Below are 18,635 nucleotides of genomic sequence, written 5' to 3' on the forward strand. Positions count from 1 at the left end.
CGTTGGCTTCAGTTCCGTTTTTCCGAAAGCTTTGCTTAGACTGTTGAACGCCATGCTTCAGTTTTGGTCAAGAAATGTCTTCATCTTCCAACCCTTTGACCCCAAAGCCTGGGTTAAAAAAATGCCAAAACTGCGGGATGTCGGACTTTAACATTGAAATCGTTCCGTTATTGAGCAAACTTACTGCACAACTGTGCCAGGCCCTTTGAAGAGGCACACAACCAGTGGCGAGGAAATCACTCTGATAAAGATGCTTTAGAATTGAAAGTATCCTTGAATAATATCAACCACCAAGTGCATAATAATGAGCCTACCACCGCCAATAACCTTGTTCTGGACTGGGTTGCCACCAGAAATCTTACAACATAAATTGATTGCACCACCGCGTGCATCTGGTCTGACCATCGCACCATAGAGTTCTATATTCGGCACAAGGCCTTTCTCCAAAAATTCAAAACACACAAAAAAAAACTAGCCGGTTGTTTAGTAAGGTGCCTACCCCAGGTATCCAAGCTTGCCTGGAATCACTCGTGACCGGCACAGCGGACACACTCGGACGAGTATCTGCTAACACCTTTCTCCAGCAACTTTGTGGAGCTGTTAGACAGAACAGCCCAACACCGGGCAACATAAATGGTTCACACCATTGCTCCGTGCTAAAAGAAAAAGACACAGATGCTCAAAACCTAGTGTCTAAAAGGCCCATCTGAAGAAAACAAGAATGCCTTGAAAGCTTTAGAAAAACCATATAAGCTTAATATAGTGGAAACTAATTAGAACTATTTTAATACTCGGAGCATAGAGGCCACAAATCGTATTAGAAACATTTTGAGATCCTAAAATCACTGGAGAAACCCAAGGCGCACTTAACAACACTCACGCCTACAAACCAGGACTGATTTGTGATTCAGGCTGATTTTGAAGCAAAAATCACGATGGGCAGAGACGGGAAAAAAAAATGTGATCACCTCCAGCTTGATCAAGGATCCATTGGCTCCTAATATCGTACCTGGCTAACACCCTGAATTCACACCATCTCTGATACCAACTCATGATATGAAGAGCATACTATCCTCTATGCGACCTACCTCCTGCACGGAAAATATCCTTCCGCCCAAATTAATACTGGAGCACAAGAAGCTCTTTGCACCATTCCTAGCAAGGCTAGTGAATGCCTCCTTCTGGGGCAGTCACATACCCAACTATATCAAGGCAGTCAGTGACCCCTCTTCTCAAGAAACCCAGACTGCACCCCAAAGATCTGAGCAACCTCATGCCTATTATAAACTATCTTTCTTCTAGAAATCCACGAGAAATCTGCCATGGCCCAACTTGAAGCTTTTGTCGAATTTAATGGCGTCCTCCACAACAGGCAATCGGGCTTTAGACCAGCACACAGCACTGAGCCGGCACTGGTCAATATCCAATAACACATGTTGTAAATCATGGACAGTGGAAGAGCCGGGATCCTGGTGTAGCTCGATTTGTTGGCGGCCTTTTCCTTGCTTGACCACGACCACCTCTTGCATCAGGGCATCTGCTCTAGGGAATCTGTCGGGTGGTTCTGCTCATTTCTCTCTAACCAGAATCCAATGGGGAGAAGCTTTCTCCCCAGCTGCCCCACTCAATGTGGGTTCCTTCAGGCAGCCACCCTGTCCCCTGTGCTGTTTTAATCTGTGCTTAAGACCACTATGCTCGCTCCTTGAGGACTCGCTGACGACACGCAGCTAGTTATCGAAGTCAGCTGTGACTATGCCCTAGACTCTGGCAATCTCCTCTGCATGTACGATTTAATTGAGTCTTGGCAGTCCAGAAACTGGCTGTGCTAAATGGCAGCAAAACCTCTCCTTCGGCTCTCGACAGGTTCTTTCTAATCCGAATGCTGCCTATAAAAGCTTTAACATTGAGAAGTGCGCCCTTCCAATGCAGAGCAAAGTGAAAATCCTGGGCATCCTTCTGAAGACCTCTATGAATGCGGATGCCTGTTAACCAGGTCAGCTGAAACTGCAACTACTATCTCTGCCTATTAAATAACATTCAGCCTTTCCGCACTATCATTGCTCAAGCCACAGTATTCTCAAGGCTAGATTACTGTTATGCCTTGTAAATCGGTGCCTCCAGCTCCTGCCTGTCAAAATGTCAATTTATACAGAACTACGCTGTGAGCATGATCAAGGGAATCCCAAAAAGGGACCATATCGCGGATCACAGGAGGGCCGTGTACTGGTTGCCGGAGCGGGAACGCATAAACTTCAAAGCCGGCATCCTTGTGCATCGCTGCCTCTTTGGAACAGCTCCACTGTACCTGAAGTACTTAGACTCCCGTTATGCCCCAACCAGATCATTACGCTCCTCAAACCAGATGCAGTTTAGCTGTCCAGGACATAAACGATCACATGAACTGGGTAGATCGTTTCCAGTATGCACTTCCAAACTCTGTACCTCCCTTCCATTAGCACTTAGACTGGAAGAAAATAAAAAGGCCTTCCACAGAGTATTAAAGTAACAGACAGCTCAACTCTGATCAGGCCCTCCTAAGATCTTGATTGTTCCGGTTTTTCTGTTTGTACCATTGTGTAACTGTTGCGTCCGATGCCTGCGGGCTTTCAGCGCATTACAAATAAACAAATAAAATAAATAAGGGGTGGGTTAGGTACCTGCATTCGGCATCTGATTGCCTGGGCTCCTGCGCAAATGAAGCCACCAAAGGGGTGTAGGAATGTTACAATAAGGGGCCTTGATGAAGGAATCGCAGTGCTACCCGGGCACCTGCTGCAACCCTAAACTGTTTAAATAATTCCTCAGGAAAATTCATAGAATGCAGTTTCATGATTTACTGTCCATGGTATCGTTTCTATTCTGAGCAAATGAAATGCTAGGTGGCTTTGTTATTTGAAACATAATTAAAAATCAATTCCCCGAATGTGGCACCCTTCCCTCATGCCACATGGATTTGAGCATCAAATTACTCTCCTACCCTCCATCTTGGATCTCATGTTATTCAAGGTGCTTATTCTGTTTCCTTTTATGGTGCTATCAATTGTTTGAAGAAACTATTGGTTATTTCCTATGATCACGTTATTACATCAAATGTTAACGAGATTTTAATTTTAAAACAGCAGTACATGGTATTCTCTCACATGTGAATGTACATTCACTCAACAGTTAATTATACATTTGCATTTAAGCTATGCTGAGGCACTCTGTTATGTGACGGTAACCAACCAAGAGGCGCTGACCGTGATGTTGCAGAGGGACAGGGAAGCATTTTTTGTGAAGTAGCAGAGGTGTGAACCTTCACTCATTGTGATCGGGTTTTCCTATATCATATGGTTGAGATTGCATGGCTTTCCTGTATATGCCCGACTCTTGAAGCGGAGCCATAGTAGAGCTCTCAAGGCTACATTATACAGGTGGGAGCAGGGTGGTAGGAAAGTACAAGGTAACTTGCAATAACTGACTGCACTGTATGTATGTCAAAATGTACCCTGTAGCTTTAGCAGAAATAAAATGTTTTAGGCAAGTAGCTTTTTAGGATAGTCTTTAGTGTAGTCATGCCTGCAGAATATATTTGGGAAAATAGTAATGCAGTGTTTCAGGTGGGGGATTTTGGAGCTTGAGAAATCCCAGTCAATACTAAAGACATGAGTTTATGGAAATGGCCGCTTTTAAAACCGGGGACAGCCTGGTGACTGTTATGCTTGGCTTGTACCCAGTGTAGTTACTATGTTGCAAACTTTGTGTGACAAAGCAAACCCTCCAGTTTGAGTAAAACTAAGTCAGTTGTTGTCGGATGTGAATGCCCAGATTGTGCAGGCAGTGGACCCTGGTAAGGAGGAAGGCACAAAGACCCTGGACAATGTTTCAAGAAAGGTGAAGCAGATGCTGAGGATCGCTGCAGCTACTTCAGTAACTGAGATTGATGCCTCAGTGACCAAAGCAGTGCAGATGGTGGCCCAGCTGCTCAAAGAACCCAAGTGAAGTCTTGGCCAGTCGTAGACCTTGGACACTACCTACTGCCGTATAATCTGGACCCCAGACACTACGTATGCTGTGCAGTGACTAGCAAGTGCCATTTCATTGTATCTGGAGTCCTGAAAGCAGTGCTACTGATAACATTGTGAAGTGGGAGAATTGTACTCCCTATTTTTTAAACTCGGCAGTAAAATTATTTTTTAGGGTGTAAAAATGTAAGTCCAATCCACAATGAGAGTATTTTATAAGGAAATACAAATATAATTCAATTGGAAAACCGAATTTGTTGCAATTATTTCTTTGCACCTAGTTAACAATGCACATTAAATGATTTTTACTTCATCTGGTGAGGCAGCTATAATAGTTTCTTCATGTGGTACTAGGTGCACGACCGGTCCAAACATTTTCGTGTAGCGGTGTTGGTGAAAGTAGGGGCACATGGTTCTACATGTCTGCTTCCTATTTTTTTTTGCTGAGAATATTTTTTTTTTATTTTTTGGGAGCATTTGCCTTTTTTTTAGGGAGTGAAAGTGTGATGCATCCCTTATCTGTAGGGCTGCCTGAAGGTAGGATACTTGATTCATACCCGGGGAAGACATATTACCCAATCAGAAACTTTCTTCCCCAGGTGTGATTCTGTAATCACAGCCCAGACCCACGGCAACACTGGTTGCCATTAACATAGAAAGGGACTCGGTCCCTTTTGAAATGGCAGCAGCCATTTTACTTTTTTGTCAGATGGGCTTGCACACTCCTCGCTAAATGCATCTCCCAACAGAAAAAAACAAAATATTTGTACCACGGATAAAACCCCACAGCCTGGCAGGCCATGTACGTTACCTGTCTACCCCTGCACCCTCTCTTTACAGGGGCGTGAAAGCCATATTGTGGCATTGTGTCACAGAAGCAAGCACCAGTGTGGTTCCCAGCAGGACTTGGCCTTCGAATTGTAGAGTTAAGATCAGAGCCTTCATCTTCCTTGGTCAAGTATCTCTTTCAGCTGCTTCGGGGCAGCTCCCAGGGAGTGACAAAGATATGGTTTAAGTATCCTTCTTCCTAGTATGTTTTAGGGGCGGCAGGATGAATATGACGCCTCCAGTCAGGCATACTGCACCATTCAAATATTTGGTGGGGATGGTCACCACTTTCAAACCTTTCAGCAAATACTCCAGAATTGGATTCAGCAGGGAATTCTTGGTCGTTCGTTCATTGGCAGTGTCACAGGACTACTACACCCCGGTCACCATTTGTAAGGCAACAGTGTTGGAGAGCAACAATAGGTTTGTGTGACAAAAATAAGCAGCCCCAAAAATAAGGCATCCAGTTGGCTTCTGTGGGGAAAGCGGTAACTCTCTTTCTAACTGCTGACCTTTTGCACGACACCTATCAGTGTCCATAGTAGACCAGACTGAAGTAGTAGCGATTTCCTCTTGCAGAGCTTGACCGCAGTGATCAATGTATCAATTATGGGCTTGACAGGCAAACCTTTTTCAACTCTAAAGTGTAGTGATAAAATACATTTCTCCTTCATACCATCTTACTTTCCGTCATTCCATTTGTTTCTCTTATTTTTTCTACCTTCTGTCTCCATTGCTCATCATATTTTCCATCGTACTTTGCCTTATTCCAGCATTCTTTTTTTTTTTCTTCATATCAACACAAGCTTAAACACGTTTAACTTTCTTTCAGTTGTAACTTCTGCATTTTCTAGTGGATGGCAGTGGTTCTTTGGCACCTTGGTTGGCAGTGTATCTGGCAGTAGTTAGTCCTAATCTATTAACAGTTGGTGCAGATATGGCAGCAATCGCTCGCTAAGCTTTGCAGGTTGGCTGATTCAAGTTTGTTTTAGTTTACAGTGGCTTCTCTATATCCCATGTTCCCTAATTCCTATTTCTGCTTTGCAGGTGTGCCGGCTTTTTATTCAAGAAGGTTGGGAAGTTGGCAGCAACTGCTGTTGGAGGTGGCTTTTTTCTTTTACAGGTCTGTTGACCATCTTTCTTCAATGTGTATTTTGTTCTGCTTTTCTTGCATATGAAAACGTGGTTTTATATTTGATTAAAAACATAGTGATCTGGTGTCACATGCTGGACAGCCCATATAAGAACTTTCTCTGTTCCTCTATAGATTGCAAACCATACAGGTTACATCAAAGTGGACTGGAAGCGAGTAGAGAAAGATGTGAACAAAGCCAAGCAGCAGCTGAAAATTGGCAAGAGCAGCCAGAAGCCACCTCGTGAAGTCAGGACGAAGATCAACGAGGTGAGACCTCCTGTGCCCCCATGTGGGTAATGAGGGGCAGAAGTCTAGGTTGCAAGAGTAGGCGGTGATTCTGGAATCTGCATAAGCATGCATGTTGTTCTTGAGAGGTTTGGCGCAAGAGGATGAGGAGTTTATCATGGAGCATGAAGGATCTGAATTGTGGCAACCTGAATGGTGTTAAAGGTATGAAGGGGTTCTGCAGGTGGTGTGATGAGCTTATGACAATATGCAGAACACCAAACTGTTTAAGGGAGCCAGATTTGATGTAACACCCGAGTTAAGCTCACTTTTACATATCGACTGGCACAATCGCTATATGGAGTCTGTGAAAGTAGGATTTGCTTGAGGAAATGGATGGTTCTTTATAATGTTTTTGTTTCTCTGGCGTCTAACTGTTGCTATATATATTTTGGAATTGCCTAACGTATCGCAGGGGGGAGGCCCAGGAAAGCATCTGCTTGAAAATGTGGGTTGTACTTAAAAAGCTTTTCAGTGGGGCTTGCACAATACATTCCTTTGCATACTAGCCACACCCCCATGAAAAGAATGTTGCCAACCACAGTGAATTTTGCTTGCTGGCAAATTTGCTGAAGCTGAATGCCCTCTTTTTTTTATTTAGGTCCCTCATATGGTCCCATTCTCTATCACTTATCTAATTGATTATTTCTCCCGGAGTTATTTCCGTTCATAAATGCCATACACTAGCAGTAAAAAAAAGGAATGCAGCTGCACCTTTTCAGCAGTTGAACTGCCAAAGCCTCCCTGACCTGGATAAGAAATAATCAGTAGGCTACCATGGATTTCGGGTCATAAGTCAGATACAGATAAAGTTGGGATTGATACCGGCTGCGGTATCCAACCCAACTGTCCCTTTTGGTGCTGTTATGAAGGCTTTCATTCGATCCTGTTTTTTTTTTTCACCAGTTTCTGCTGACCTATACGATTGGATCACCCTGGACAATATCACAAAAGGGCTGCAAAAGCAGCACAGTCCAAACTGGTAATAGATATCCTGGAATGTCAGGTTCCTCAAAGTATCAAATCCTCAAACTGCAACCTCTGGGAGACAAGCACATTTGGAAATAGTCAATCTCCTTAGTGACATGTTAGCAGTACCGATGTTCCTAAGATCATGAACGGAGGAAACCATCCTAGCATGCTCCAGCTAACAAGAAGTAATGAAAACATCATTGGTAGCGGGTTTTGCAACAATTCTCTGCTCATGGTTCTCCTGTTGAGCACAAGGGTGCTCACACGAAGGAAGCATGCACAAATAATTCTGCTCACAGCAGATTGTTACGAAGTCTATAATTTGACAAGTTAACAAAACATTATGCATGCCAACGCGCTTGTGCAATAATCTGGACCAATTGGCTCTGAAACATAATGCATATTTCTGAGGTTGGTGGATCTGCTTAGAATAATGAGTAAAAAAATACATATGCTATGTTATGTTAATGGGCATTTGTATAGCGTAGCGCCTGTCACCATTGGTATGGTCTCAGCGCGCTGTAGGGTGAATGCCCTCAAGTACTGGAGTCCTGGTCAGTGAAGATAGTCAGAGCAGTAATTGGTGCATATGTGCACTCTGTGTGCAGCTAGACCAACTTTTTTGTGGTCTATAGATGCATTGTCGTGTGTGCAGGGTATGCAAGACCGCTAGTATGTGTGCAGCTAGGCCGAATTGTTGTGGGGATAGCTGCATTCTAGTGGAGGTTGTGCTAGTATGTGAGATTGTGTGCAGCTCGGCCGAACTTATCGTGGGATATAGCTGCATTCTAAAGGTGGGCATGGTGGTATATAATTGTGTGCAGCTAGGCGAATTGATCGTGAGGGATATCTGCATTGTAGTGTAAGTGCTGAGCGGTGAGTCTGGGTAGTGAGGTATGTGCGATTATCCGTGGGGTTGGAAGAGGCCTCCCTCTCCCTGATTGCTTTCCTGTGCCTACCGAAATTAACTATGATCCCTTTTTATAAGCGTCTGGTGCGTCAGTAACCTCATAAGTCTAGTATGAACTCCACTCTATCTGCAATACATGGTTGTAACCTCCCGGGCCAAATACTTCAAGCAATGCTGTTGGGACACCTCTGACTTGCTGTACGAGGCTAGTCTCGTTCAGTGCGAAATATATAGTGCTTTGAGGGTCTTTTTGTGCCACAGATCTAGAGCACCAAAAAGAGGAAGAAAATGTTGAGAAAAATGCTATTTAGTCCAACAGAAATAAATATAAAACAACCCTATCCTCCCAGAAATATATAAATGTCCTCCATGTTATGTGAATTTGGTGTTTTTGTGCCAAAGTCCAAAATATAGTGTTTACCTGTCTCCTCCTCGAAGCTGTTGTAGCTTGTCAATCAAAAAATATTGTAGAGGACAGGTATCCTTGATGTTTCTCTTGGAAGTGTTTTGCTATGTTGGGTCTCTTTTGTTGTTTGCCCAGGTGTGTCACAGAATACGCATTTTGGCCATATATTCTTCGTAATGCCCACATACCACTTTCCACATTGTAGAACGTAGATCACAACTGTGCTCTCACATGTGAAATATTGATTGATACAAATTTTCCGATTTGTGCGTGGATGCGAATAAAGTTTGGCATTAATGCCATATCGGCAGGCTTTACATTTGCTGCATTTATAAAAACCCTTAATGAGGCCCATTAACCAACTTGTGCGAGTCTGCTGTTTTCCTTTGGAAGAAGGATGGTAATACCTTTAACTTGATGGAAGGTAACTATCGAAATGTCAAAAAATAGTCCATAGGCGCCCCTCTGCAAGAACAAACTGGGCTAAATGACCTGTTATTTGGGAAGGTGCCCACTCGAGAGTCTGCAGCCACACTTTAGCTCACTGTACCTTTCACAGAAGGGAAATATCAATTTGCATATCGGACTTTGCACCGCCCAAATGGGCAGTCCAGCACCGAAATGCTATGGAAATTCTCTTCTGAACAAGAGTACCAATAGCAACCCCAGAAACGTGTTTCAGCCTTGTTGGGCCTCATCAGTGAGGTGGAGCTGTGCATCTGAGCACAGTGAGCAAGGGGTCTCTGCCTGGATGACCCTAGGAATCTTAGGGGGTCTAAACCTAGTTCCTTAACCAATCAAAACATAGTCCAAAGGCGCCCCTCTGCGAGAAATAACACAGCTAAATGACCTGTTCTTTGGGAAGGTACCCACTCGAGAGACTGCAGCCACACTTGGCTCACTTTAGCTCATGTCCAAATCTTCTGGATCTTCCAATGCAAGTCCAAGATCTTTCTTATTCTCAAAGATTGTATATTATACGTGATGATACATCTTAGCTTATTAGGTTTGTCTTCCATGGTGTGTTTCTTCATTTTCTTTCCTCCAACGTGCCTTGACTTTGTCATATGCATATTTCAATGTTTTTTTGTTTGTGTACCCACGTTCACAGAACCTCCACGCTGTAAGTCTTGCATGTGTATTAAATTCATTTTCGGTGGAACAGTTCCAGCAAGTTCTATATGAGCTCCCCATATGGGAGTCTTTGTACTAAGTTCTTAGGATGACCGCTTTTGGCATTAAGCAAAGAGTTTGTGCTGGTGGACTTTCTCTGTATGGTGCTCGGCAACTGATTGTTTTTCACATGTATTTGGGCATCCATCCGTCTTCCAATGAAACTACCATGCCCTTACAACATGCTGACACAGAATCGTGGGGTTAACCCTTCATCCTCATCCCCAGACTTCAAACTGAGCTGCTTGGCTCCTGAAGTCCTACATTTCGGTCACCTTAGTTTGCCTGCCAGATGTATGGGCATTCTGAAAGAGTCCTGTAAACCCAACACGAGACACTGTTACTTTAACAAGTGGAAACTCTTTGTAGTATGGTGTAGAAGTCCAATATAAATCCTATTGACTGTTCTCCATCACATAAAGTACATGATTTATGTTGCCCTTTCTAGACTCTGGTCTTTTCAATTCACTAATGGTGCATCTCGCAGCTCTATCTGCTAATGCCACTTCTCGGAGCAAGATCGCTTGGTGGAGAGTACTAGTCGTCAAAGCCTTCATGGAATGAGTCCTACGTCTGTAGCCCCCAATGGCAAACCTACCACCTGGTTGGGATTTAAACATGGTCTTAAAGTGCCTGGGCCACCCTTTTTGAGCCATGGCATAAAGCAAGCCTAACTAGCTCACTCATAAGGTTACTTTTCTCATAGCGATTACATCTATTTCGAAGAGCAAGTTAACTTCAGGCATTGCAGAGGCAGACCCCTTCATCACAATACATAGTGTTTTTAAGAAGACGTCCACGGTTTGTCTAAAAACATTTCCAAATTTCATGTAAATCAATGAACTGTGCTGCCTGCTTTCTTTCAGATCCCACAGAATGTGGGGGAGATGGTGCTCAGAATGTGCATAGGGCAGTCATTTACTACCTGAACAAAACTAAACCTGGTTTCTGGCAATGTGTGAATGGGCACTCTGTTCAGGAACACTTGGTGGGAGGTGCTTCTGAGGAGTCATGGACTCTGTATATAAAAGCTACCTTGGTAAACCACTGAACACTGAGGTGTATGGCAGGATGACTTGCCTTTCCAGTGGGAAGGGAACTGGTACTGGCTAACCTCATTCAAGGTACTAAGGCATCCCAGGCACCTGGGCCATATGGACTTTGTAACACACTTGTGAAACTTAATGCAGTCTTCTGGAGCAGATTTCTCAAACCAGTATTCAAAAGCATTAGCCAGACTGAATAAGATTTGGTCTTCTTGGCAAAATAGTATTCTAGTTTCTATATATAACCGTGATGAGACGCTGGATCCCAAGATCTATTGCATCCTTGCAATGGATGATGTTTCATCAAAGTTGTTTGCCAGACTACTTTTACGCAATCCGATAGTTTGGCCCAAGCCGAAAACTATCTAGCGATTCAAACAGGATTCCGAAAAAGTCCTACTCCACACTAGACAATCTTACTGCTCTGATAATGGTGGTGGAAGGTGCTTGCATTCTCCGTGGGCTTCAGTGCGTCTTTTGATATCGTGGACAGAACATTGCTGCTGTGAAAGAAGCTTTGATTGGGGAATCCCAGCTGGCCTTGGAAATGTGGCGATGGTCGTGTTCTGTTACAAGAAAAAAGTCAGACTTGACCCGGTGGGATGCCTCACTGAGGCAATCTCCATCAGGGTTGAAGCAAGAGCGCACTCTTGCCCATATCCTTTTTAACCTATATCCGGCGGATTTCACACTATTTCAAAGAAGTAGAAATCTTCCTACTGAAACTGGGGGATTAAAAAAAACACTGGTTGGGTCCCGGAGATGACCTCTTGCTGTTAAACAACTCCCCGGGGACTACAGGTGCTCATTGATTGACCATATTTGCCAGTTCACATAACTTGAAGATAAATATCACAAAATCTAAGACCATTGTCTTTTCGAAAATCTAGTAAGAAGGCAGTATCGTAGAGTGTCTCGGAGTATAAATATTTGGGAGTTTTTATTGATGGTCACCTTCCCTGGAGACCCCACTTGAAATTCTGGTGATTGCCACTAAACAAGTTGGGGATATGAAATGATTCGCAAAACAGCATGCCGGTTATTTCAGTAGCTGTGATGAAGGCTTACAAGGCACAAATTGTCTCAACTAATGTATGTGGCAGAAATCTAACTCCAAGGTGAAGGAACTGGATAAAATGGAGGCTAGCTGCCTCAGATTATTGCTTGAGGTCCCTAAGAAAATGCCCATTAGTTATCTATACGGCACACTGATACAGCAACAAACACGGACACTGGCACAACGGACATGGATTACTTTTGATGATTTGTCCCAACCAATGTGGAGCCAGTAGGTGCGGATGATATCCCCAGAGCTTCATCTCCAGATGAAGTCTGGTCATTTCATTCCATGATGGTGAGGGCCCCATTTAATCTGGTACCAGAGGTGAAGAGGAAAGGTGGTTTCCTGTACCAGAGATGTACCTCAACCAGGAAGATGAACCTCAACCAAGAAGATGTTCTCTGTCCCATAGCTGGACGAGGTGTGGGATGAGAGCCTGGCCGTAATGAAGTAGCCAAGCTCCACCAGTGAAGCGAGACCGATTTTAGATAAAAAAAATACAGGGTCCCGAACTCGGCCCCCAAATATCACTGCTTGCAGCCATCCCCGGATTCAGTGGTTTCAGCTGCAGCTAGTAAATGGTCGGCGAATCCATCCGAAGTTGTCCCGCCGGGCCAAGAAGGGAAAGAAGCTAGATGCGTCTGGGAAGCGCATCATATACACTGCAGTGTCTGCCATCAAGACTGCCAACGCTCTAGCCATCCTGGCCCGGTATGTTAGGGAGTTGTGGTTTAAACTAGGCCCACTCCCGGACCTCTTGCCGGACGACAAGCGGACAGAAGTGCTGCTGCTATTTCAGGAGGGGGAGGTGGCCTCCAATCATGCCATCAGTGTGGCTGTGGATGTCGCAGCTTCAGCCAAATGGGAAATGGCCTAGCGCTCAGTCGTCAAGTTTGGGTGAAGGCTACCAATTTTAGGCTGGATGTTCAGGCCACGGTAGTGGATATGCCTTTCCACTACAAGAATCTCTTCGGAAAGGCGGTGGATGAAACACTACAGGCTATAAAAACGGACACCGAGATGGCATGGTCCCTAGGAACCCTGCAGCAGCGCCGCTCTTCTTCCTTTCGGTCCTCCAGGAGTAAGTTTGGAAGATCTACAAAGGGCTACATCTCCACTTCCTACCGTCGGCCTTCCCGCTCCATGGCGCAGGAATCGCAAATACCTTAAGGTCCCAAAAGTTCAGGATGGTCACATTGCAGCAAGTGCGCGGCTAACTGGAGGAAGTGAACTACATGACAACTCTCGATCTGGAAGATGCCTACTTTCATATCCCCATTCATCCAAAACATCGAAAGTTTCTTCGCTTTGTGGTTCTGGGGAATCGCTACCAGTTCAAAAGCGTTGCCCTTTGGTCTGAAGTCAGCACCAAGGGTGTTCACAAAGTGTTTGGGCCCGGTGGCGACGCATCTATATCTCAAGGGCATACATCTACCTGTACCTAGACGACTGGCTCATCCGGTCACGTACTCCGAGACTGGCAGTGTAACACACACACCGGAGACCATAGACCTGCTAACAGAGCTCGGATTCTCTATCAATTAGTCAAAATCCTGCATAACTCCATCAGAGGAAGTTCTCTTTCTGGGGGCACGTCTTGACAGTGGCGTCGCAAGTTTTCCCCCCTCAGAAGAGCGGGTGCTGGCCATCCTGGGGAAGGTGCATCGTCTGTCCACCAAATCAGCAACCATCCTGGTCAAGTCTCTGCTGGGCATGATGTCCTTATGCATACATCTGATCCCGTTCTGCAGGCGAGACGACTCCAGGAGTTTCTGGCCTGGAGATGGCACCTTGCCACAGGCGATTGGTCAGACAGCTACACCTGGAATTCAGGCAAGCCATCTGATGGTGGGGGGGTGCCCTCTCACCTTACGCATCAATCCCCTTTCCGTATCCCTCCTTTTCAGGCAACACTCACCATGGATGCCTCAATGGACATATGGTTGACCGGAGGGGGCCAACAACGGGTAATCCCACGCCAGAGGCCTTTGGCTGCCAGAGGAAAAGGATCTACACATCAATGTGCTGGAGCTTCGGGCTGTGTTCTGGGCCCTCAAGTCGTTCTTGCTGCTGCTGAACGGTTGAGTGGTGAGGATTTTCACAAACACCACCACCATGTTCTACATCAGGAAGCAGTGAGGGACCCGATTCCCCCTCTATCGGAGGCGCAAACGCTATGGCACTGGGCGATCCTTCAGAACATGTTCCTCATACCCTTTCACCTAGCAGGTATAAAGAAAACCATAGCGTATGCTCTCAGCAGCGAGCTTAGGTTTGTTCACGAATGGGAGTTACTGCAAGGCCAAGTAACCCTTCTGTTCCGCCAATGGGGTTGTCCGGAGATCGATCTATTTGCCACAGCAGCGTACTCCAAATGCAAGCAGTCTGCCAGCAGGTTCCCTGAACCGGAGACCTCTGGGGACACCTTCTCACTCAAATGGGAGGGTAGGTTCCTGTATGCTTTTCCTCTGAGCCCCCTCTTGCTGCGAGTCTTCAACACTATGACGCGATGCCGCTGCAAGATGATACTCATTGCCCCAGCGTGGCCCCACCACATAGGATATATGATGTGGAATTTATTACTTGCCTATGTACGCGTGTTTCAAGGCACGATAAGGAAAGGGAGGGGGGACAGAGGGAAGACGGAGACAACAATCTTACTAGGCCTGGTGACATTGAGATTGCGGGATGGGGTGAAGTACGGGGCAAAAGGGGAGGGGGCAGTGCAGTACATAGGATAACAGTAAATGCATAAATAAAAAGTGCAGACATCCAGTGTCAAGGGGCTGCAGGTATACAGAAACAGCCCCTGAGTGCAAGGGTTGCTGGGGGGGCAGTGCTGGTGTGCAGCTGGCGGGGAGGGGACCTGGGCCCGGGATCAGAGGGTAACCAGGTAACCCTCTGCAGTTTCAGTTCAGCCAGGTGATCAGCAGGGGAGAGGAGAGAAAGCCGAAGCAAAGAGGAAGGTTCCCCTCAACCGGAACTGGAGTTGGTTCCCCTCAAGTTTCAGAGAGGCAGGGAGGCTGTTCCAGAGGAAGGCTCCAGCCGAAGAAGAGATCTACCACCAAAGCGTTGCTTGGAGAGGCGACTGACCATGAGTGAGTAGAGGCGGATGAGCGAAGAGCTTGAGAATGAAGACATTTAGGAAGAGAGTGGAGGTATTGAGACCTCAGGCCCGATAAGGCCTTATGAACAATGTAGAGGCTTTTGAACTTAATCCTCACCGTCACTGGGAGCCAGCGCTGAGATTTCAGTCTTGGAGAGATACGATCCCTGGGCTTGAGGATGTAAAGATACTGGTGGGGGGTGCCTGTACTTCCGCTCTCTATATGGTAGAGGAGAGGCACAGCAGACCCCAGCCAAGATTCTCTATAAGGTAGCAATGGACGAGCAGTCAAGGCCTAGCTTCTCAGGAGGTGATGCGGGCTGGTTCTTAAGTACAGTGTAGTCCCCGAACCCACACAAAGGAATGTCCACACACTGTATTACTGAAAAGTCTATATATAATATTCAAAGGTATGTACACGATCACAATAACGCACTTTGTACTCGGAAATCAACAATGATAAATATAAAATTCTAAAGTGGTACCACCAATGTTATCAAATCTCATTAAAGTGCATCAACTGTACGGTTAAAATGTCACACAGATCAATAACAAGGACACCAGCAATAGATATGGGGAAAGAACGCAAGATGGTTGAAACAATAGGCAGAGTTCTGGCCCCTACCACTAGACACAGTTCTGTGGAGCACCCCCCCACCCTGGTCAACCTGTAAAATAAAGATATATAGCACAAGCCCAGTCCATATATTGTTCACTAGTCTTGTTCTCCAGCATGGGGTCTGGCATGGGTTCACATGCTCATGAATATTCCCCGTCGTCAGGCCGGGAATTCTCGGTAAAGGAAAAATCAGTATCAGTTTCGTTTCTGATCTGTCTTTTCTTAGTAGTAACCAATCACTGATCTCTGGGTCATACTGCCCCAGCCAATGACTGCCCTCTACCTAAGCCCCTCCCCTGGCAGCCATCCTCAGATGACCGCACGTTCAAGTGTTGGGAGTCCTCGTGTTTTAGCTCTCGAGCTTTTACTGCATTTTTGAGCTTTTTCAGGAGAATTTTCTCATATTTTCGGTTAATCGAGCCTCAAGCTCCACCGTTTCTACTTCCGATAACGGGGACCCGTTTCGGAAATCTTCTACACCCCTCAAGGGTGAAGATTTCGTCGAGTTACACTTCTTGGAAGATTCCGGAAGATCTGTGGCCTATCTCAACGGACATGGCCCAGGCCAAAGGTAGCTCGACACCCGGACCCAAGCTGTTCAGGAGCTGCCCAGGTTGCGGATTGCAAAATGTTTTCAAGGAGAACGAACATCGAGATATCTCTGCCTTCATGAGGACAAGACGCACGTGGGGGAAGGACTGTGCGTTCTGCAAGAACCTGTCGGAACGGACCAAGCAAGATCGTCGTTCCCGCCTCCTGGCTGGAGAAGGGCACAGCAGGTGAGAAGGTGAAGAAAAAGTCTGAGCGGTCTTCTAAGTCCTGTGAGGGCACCCCGGCGACGGAGGCCCAACAGAAGGCCAAGCACCGCGAGTCTGCGGGCAACGGGGGCACCGAAAGGTCGGGCTCCTCGGCTGCCAGGCAGGGCGCGACTTCCCCGGCACGATCAACCACGAGCCAGCGCTCTGGTTCGGGGAAGAGGAAGTCTGAGAACCCGGGTATGCTTCTGGAGAGGCCCTGGTCGATCTCGAAGGGAGCCGAGCGGGAGCGAGGCGTTGACCCCCCCCCCCCCCAAAAGAGAAGGCCCAGGACGCACCTAAGGTGGTGAGGGCCTTGATCCACTCGGCAAAAGCCTACGCCAGTGGAGGCGGCCTCGGGGCCTAGAGTTTCCCTGCCGGCGCGGAGGGAATCCTCTGTCCAGACTATCGTTAAGACCCCCGTGAAGACCCCGGCGGAAAAAGAGTGGGGGGGGGGGCGTGGTGGAAACCGTGAAAGGCCTCAACGAGAGGTTCATAGGTTCATAGGCCTCAACGAGAGGTTCGAGAAGGTTCGATCCCAGGGGGAGGTTCCCGTTGATGTGATCGAAGATAGCGACAACGGGGGCCCAGTGGAGCAGCCATCCCGTCCGTCGCAGCCATTACCCGAGCCCCAAGATAGCTCGGCGGCCATTTTGTTGGCAATCCAATCCTTATGTACTGAGATAAGGACGAGGTTACCACGGGCCCCGACAGAGGATCCAGAACCAGGCCCGTCGGGAAGCCCTCCGAACAAGCGGAGATGAGTCCACCCCGCTCCGCCCTTCGTGCCCGCAAGGCCGGTGGACCCCTCATCCCCCTTGCCGGACCCCCGGGAGGATACGGGGACAGACGACTACGGCGGCGGCGATGACACAACGGACATCCCGTCATCACCCCCCCCTCGGGCCTCTCCACCCGACGAAATTGGCTTTTTTCACGCCATGATAGCCGGGGCATCCGAGCTCTTCCAGCTCTGCCCTGAGGAACAGAAAAAAGGTTTTCTTTACCAACGACGAAGGGCCAAGAGAAAGACGGTCCTCGCGGTGCCGTTGCTCGACATCTGGGACGAAGGGCTGGCTGTCCTCAAGGACCCTTCCACGACACCCGCCAAGAGGGACAGGTACGAGAAGAAGTACCGGGTCCCCGATGCCGCCCCCTTGTGCCTCAGGGCCCAGCCCATGCCAGACTGTCGTCTCGGCAGCGGCCAAGAAGAAAGCAGCGGGTGCGGCAGCTTCAACTTCCACTTCCCCGCCGGACAGCGAGGGCAAGAAGTTGGACTCCATGGGACGACAAGTCATCTCGTTGGCGGCGACGACTATTAAGGCGGCCAGAGGGCAGAGGCCCTACAGATTCTGCAGGAAGTAGAGGTGGCGTCGGATCATGCCATAACGGTGGCAACAGACATTGCCGATACCGGATTTCGCCAACTGGGGAACAGGGTTTGCCTCTGACAACGAGGATGGCTCAAGGCAACGGACTTTCGCCAGGACATCCAGACCAGAGTGTTGGACATGCCGTTCGACGGCAACAACCTGTTTGGAAAGACGGTGGATGAGTCCCTCCAGGCCATCAAGACAGACACGGAAACAGCCCGAGCCCTAAGAGTCCTTCAGCAACGGCGGCCCTTTCGGAGCTCTGGAGGCAGACAGGTAGCCTCCAAGGGATCCAGCCGTGGCTCCTCTACTTACCGCCAGGCGGCCCGCTCCTCGTCCCAAGAGGCCTACAGAGGCCGCGGCAAGCAAGGAGGGTCTCGCCGCCATCGGCAAGGAGGCCAAGGCGGCAATGCCTCTTCCAAGCAGGACTGAACCGGCCGTAGCATCGGGCCCCCACCGAAGCACCCCGGTGGGAGGCCGGCTGACGAAGTTAGTCAGTGTATTGGAGTCCATCTCCACCGACCGTTGGGTGCTGGACACCCTGGCCCGCGGATGCTCGCTGGAATTTCAAGTGTCCTCGCATTCCTCCCGTGGCCACGAAGGAGAATCCCGTCCCTCAACTGCTGTTGGAGGTAAGGGCGATGCTCAAGAAGGGTGCCATCGAGCTCGTCCCCAAGAGGCTCCGGTCCTCCGGAGTATACTCAAGATACTTCCTCGTCAGAAAGCAGGCGGTTGGCGCCCCATCCTGGACCTGCGTCGGTTGAACAAGTACATCAAGGCACAGAAATTCAGGATGGTCACCCTCCAGCATGTGCTGGGACAGCTGGAGGAGGGCGACTTCCTATCGTCACTGGACCTGGAGGATGCTTACTTCCACATCCCCATTCTAAAAGGACACAAGGTTCCTCAGATTCGTAGCCCAGG

At 47.6% G+C, this 18,635-nt stretch overlaps 1 protein-coding gene across 2 annotated transcripts in view; it reads left to right on the top strand.

The window, feature by feature from the left end:
* FUNDC2 (FUN14 domain containing 2) overlaps window positions 1-18,635 on the top strand; it is a 294,318-nt gene that overhangs the window by 80,054 nt on the left and 195,629 nt on the right. For both annotated transcript variants that reach the window (XM_069648980.1, XM_069648979.1), the window contains exons 3-4: window positions 5,880-5,955; window positions 6,100-6,234. In XM_069648980.1, the coding sequence (XP_069505081.1) occupies window positions 5,880-5,955; window positions 6,100-6,234 (211 nt within the window). The remainder of the gene's footprint in view (window positions 1-5,879; window positions 5,956-6,099; window positions 6,235-18,635) is intronic.

This window comes from Ambystoma mexicanum, chromosome 2q (genome assembly GCF_040938575.1).
Source record: "Ambystoma mexicanum isolate Mex_15411 chromosome 2q, UKY_AmexF1_1, whole genome shotgun sequence".
NCBI classification, from domain to species: domain Eukaryota; kingdom Metazoa; phylum Chordata; class Amphibia; order Caudata; family Ambystomatidae; genus Ambystoma; species Ambystoma mexicanum.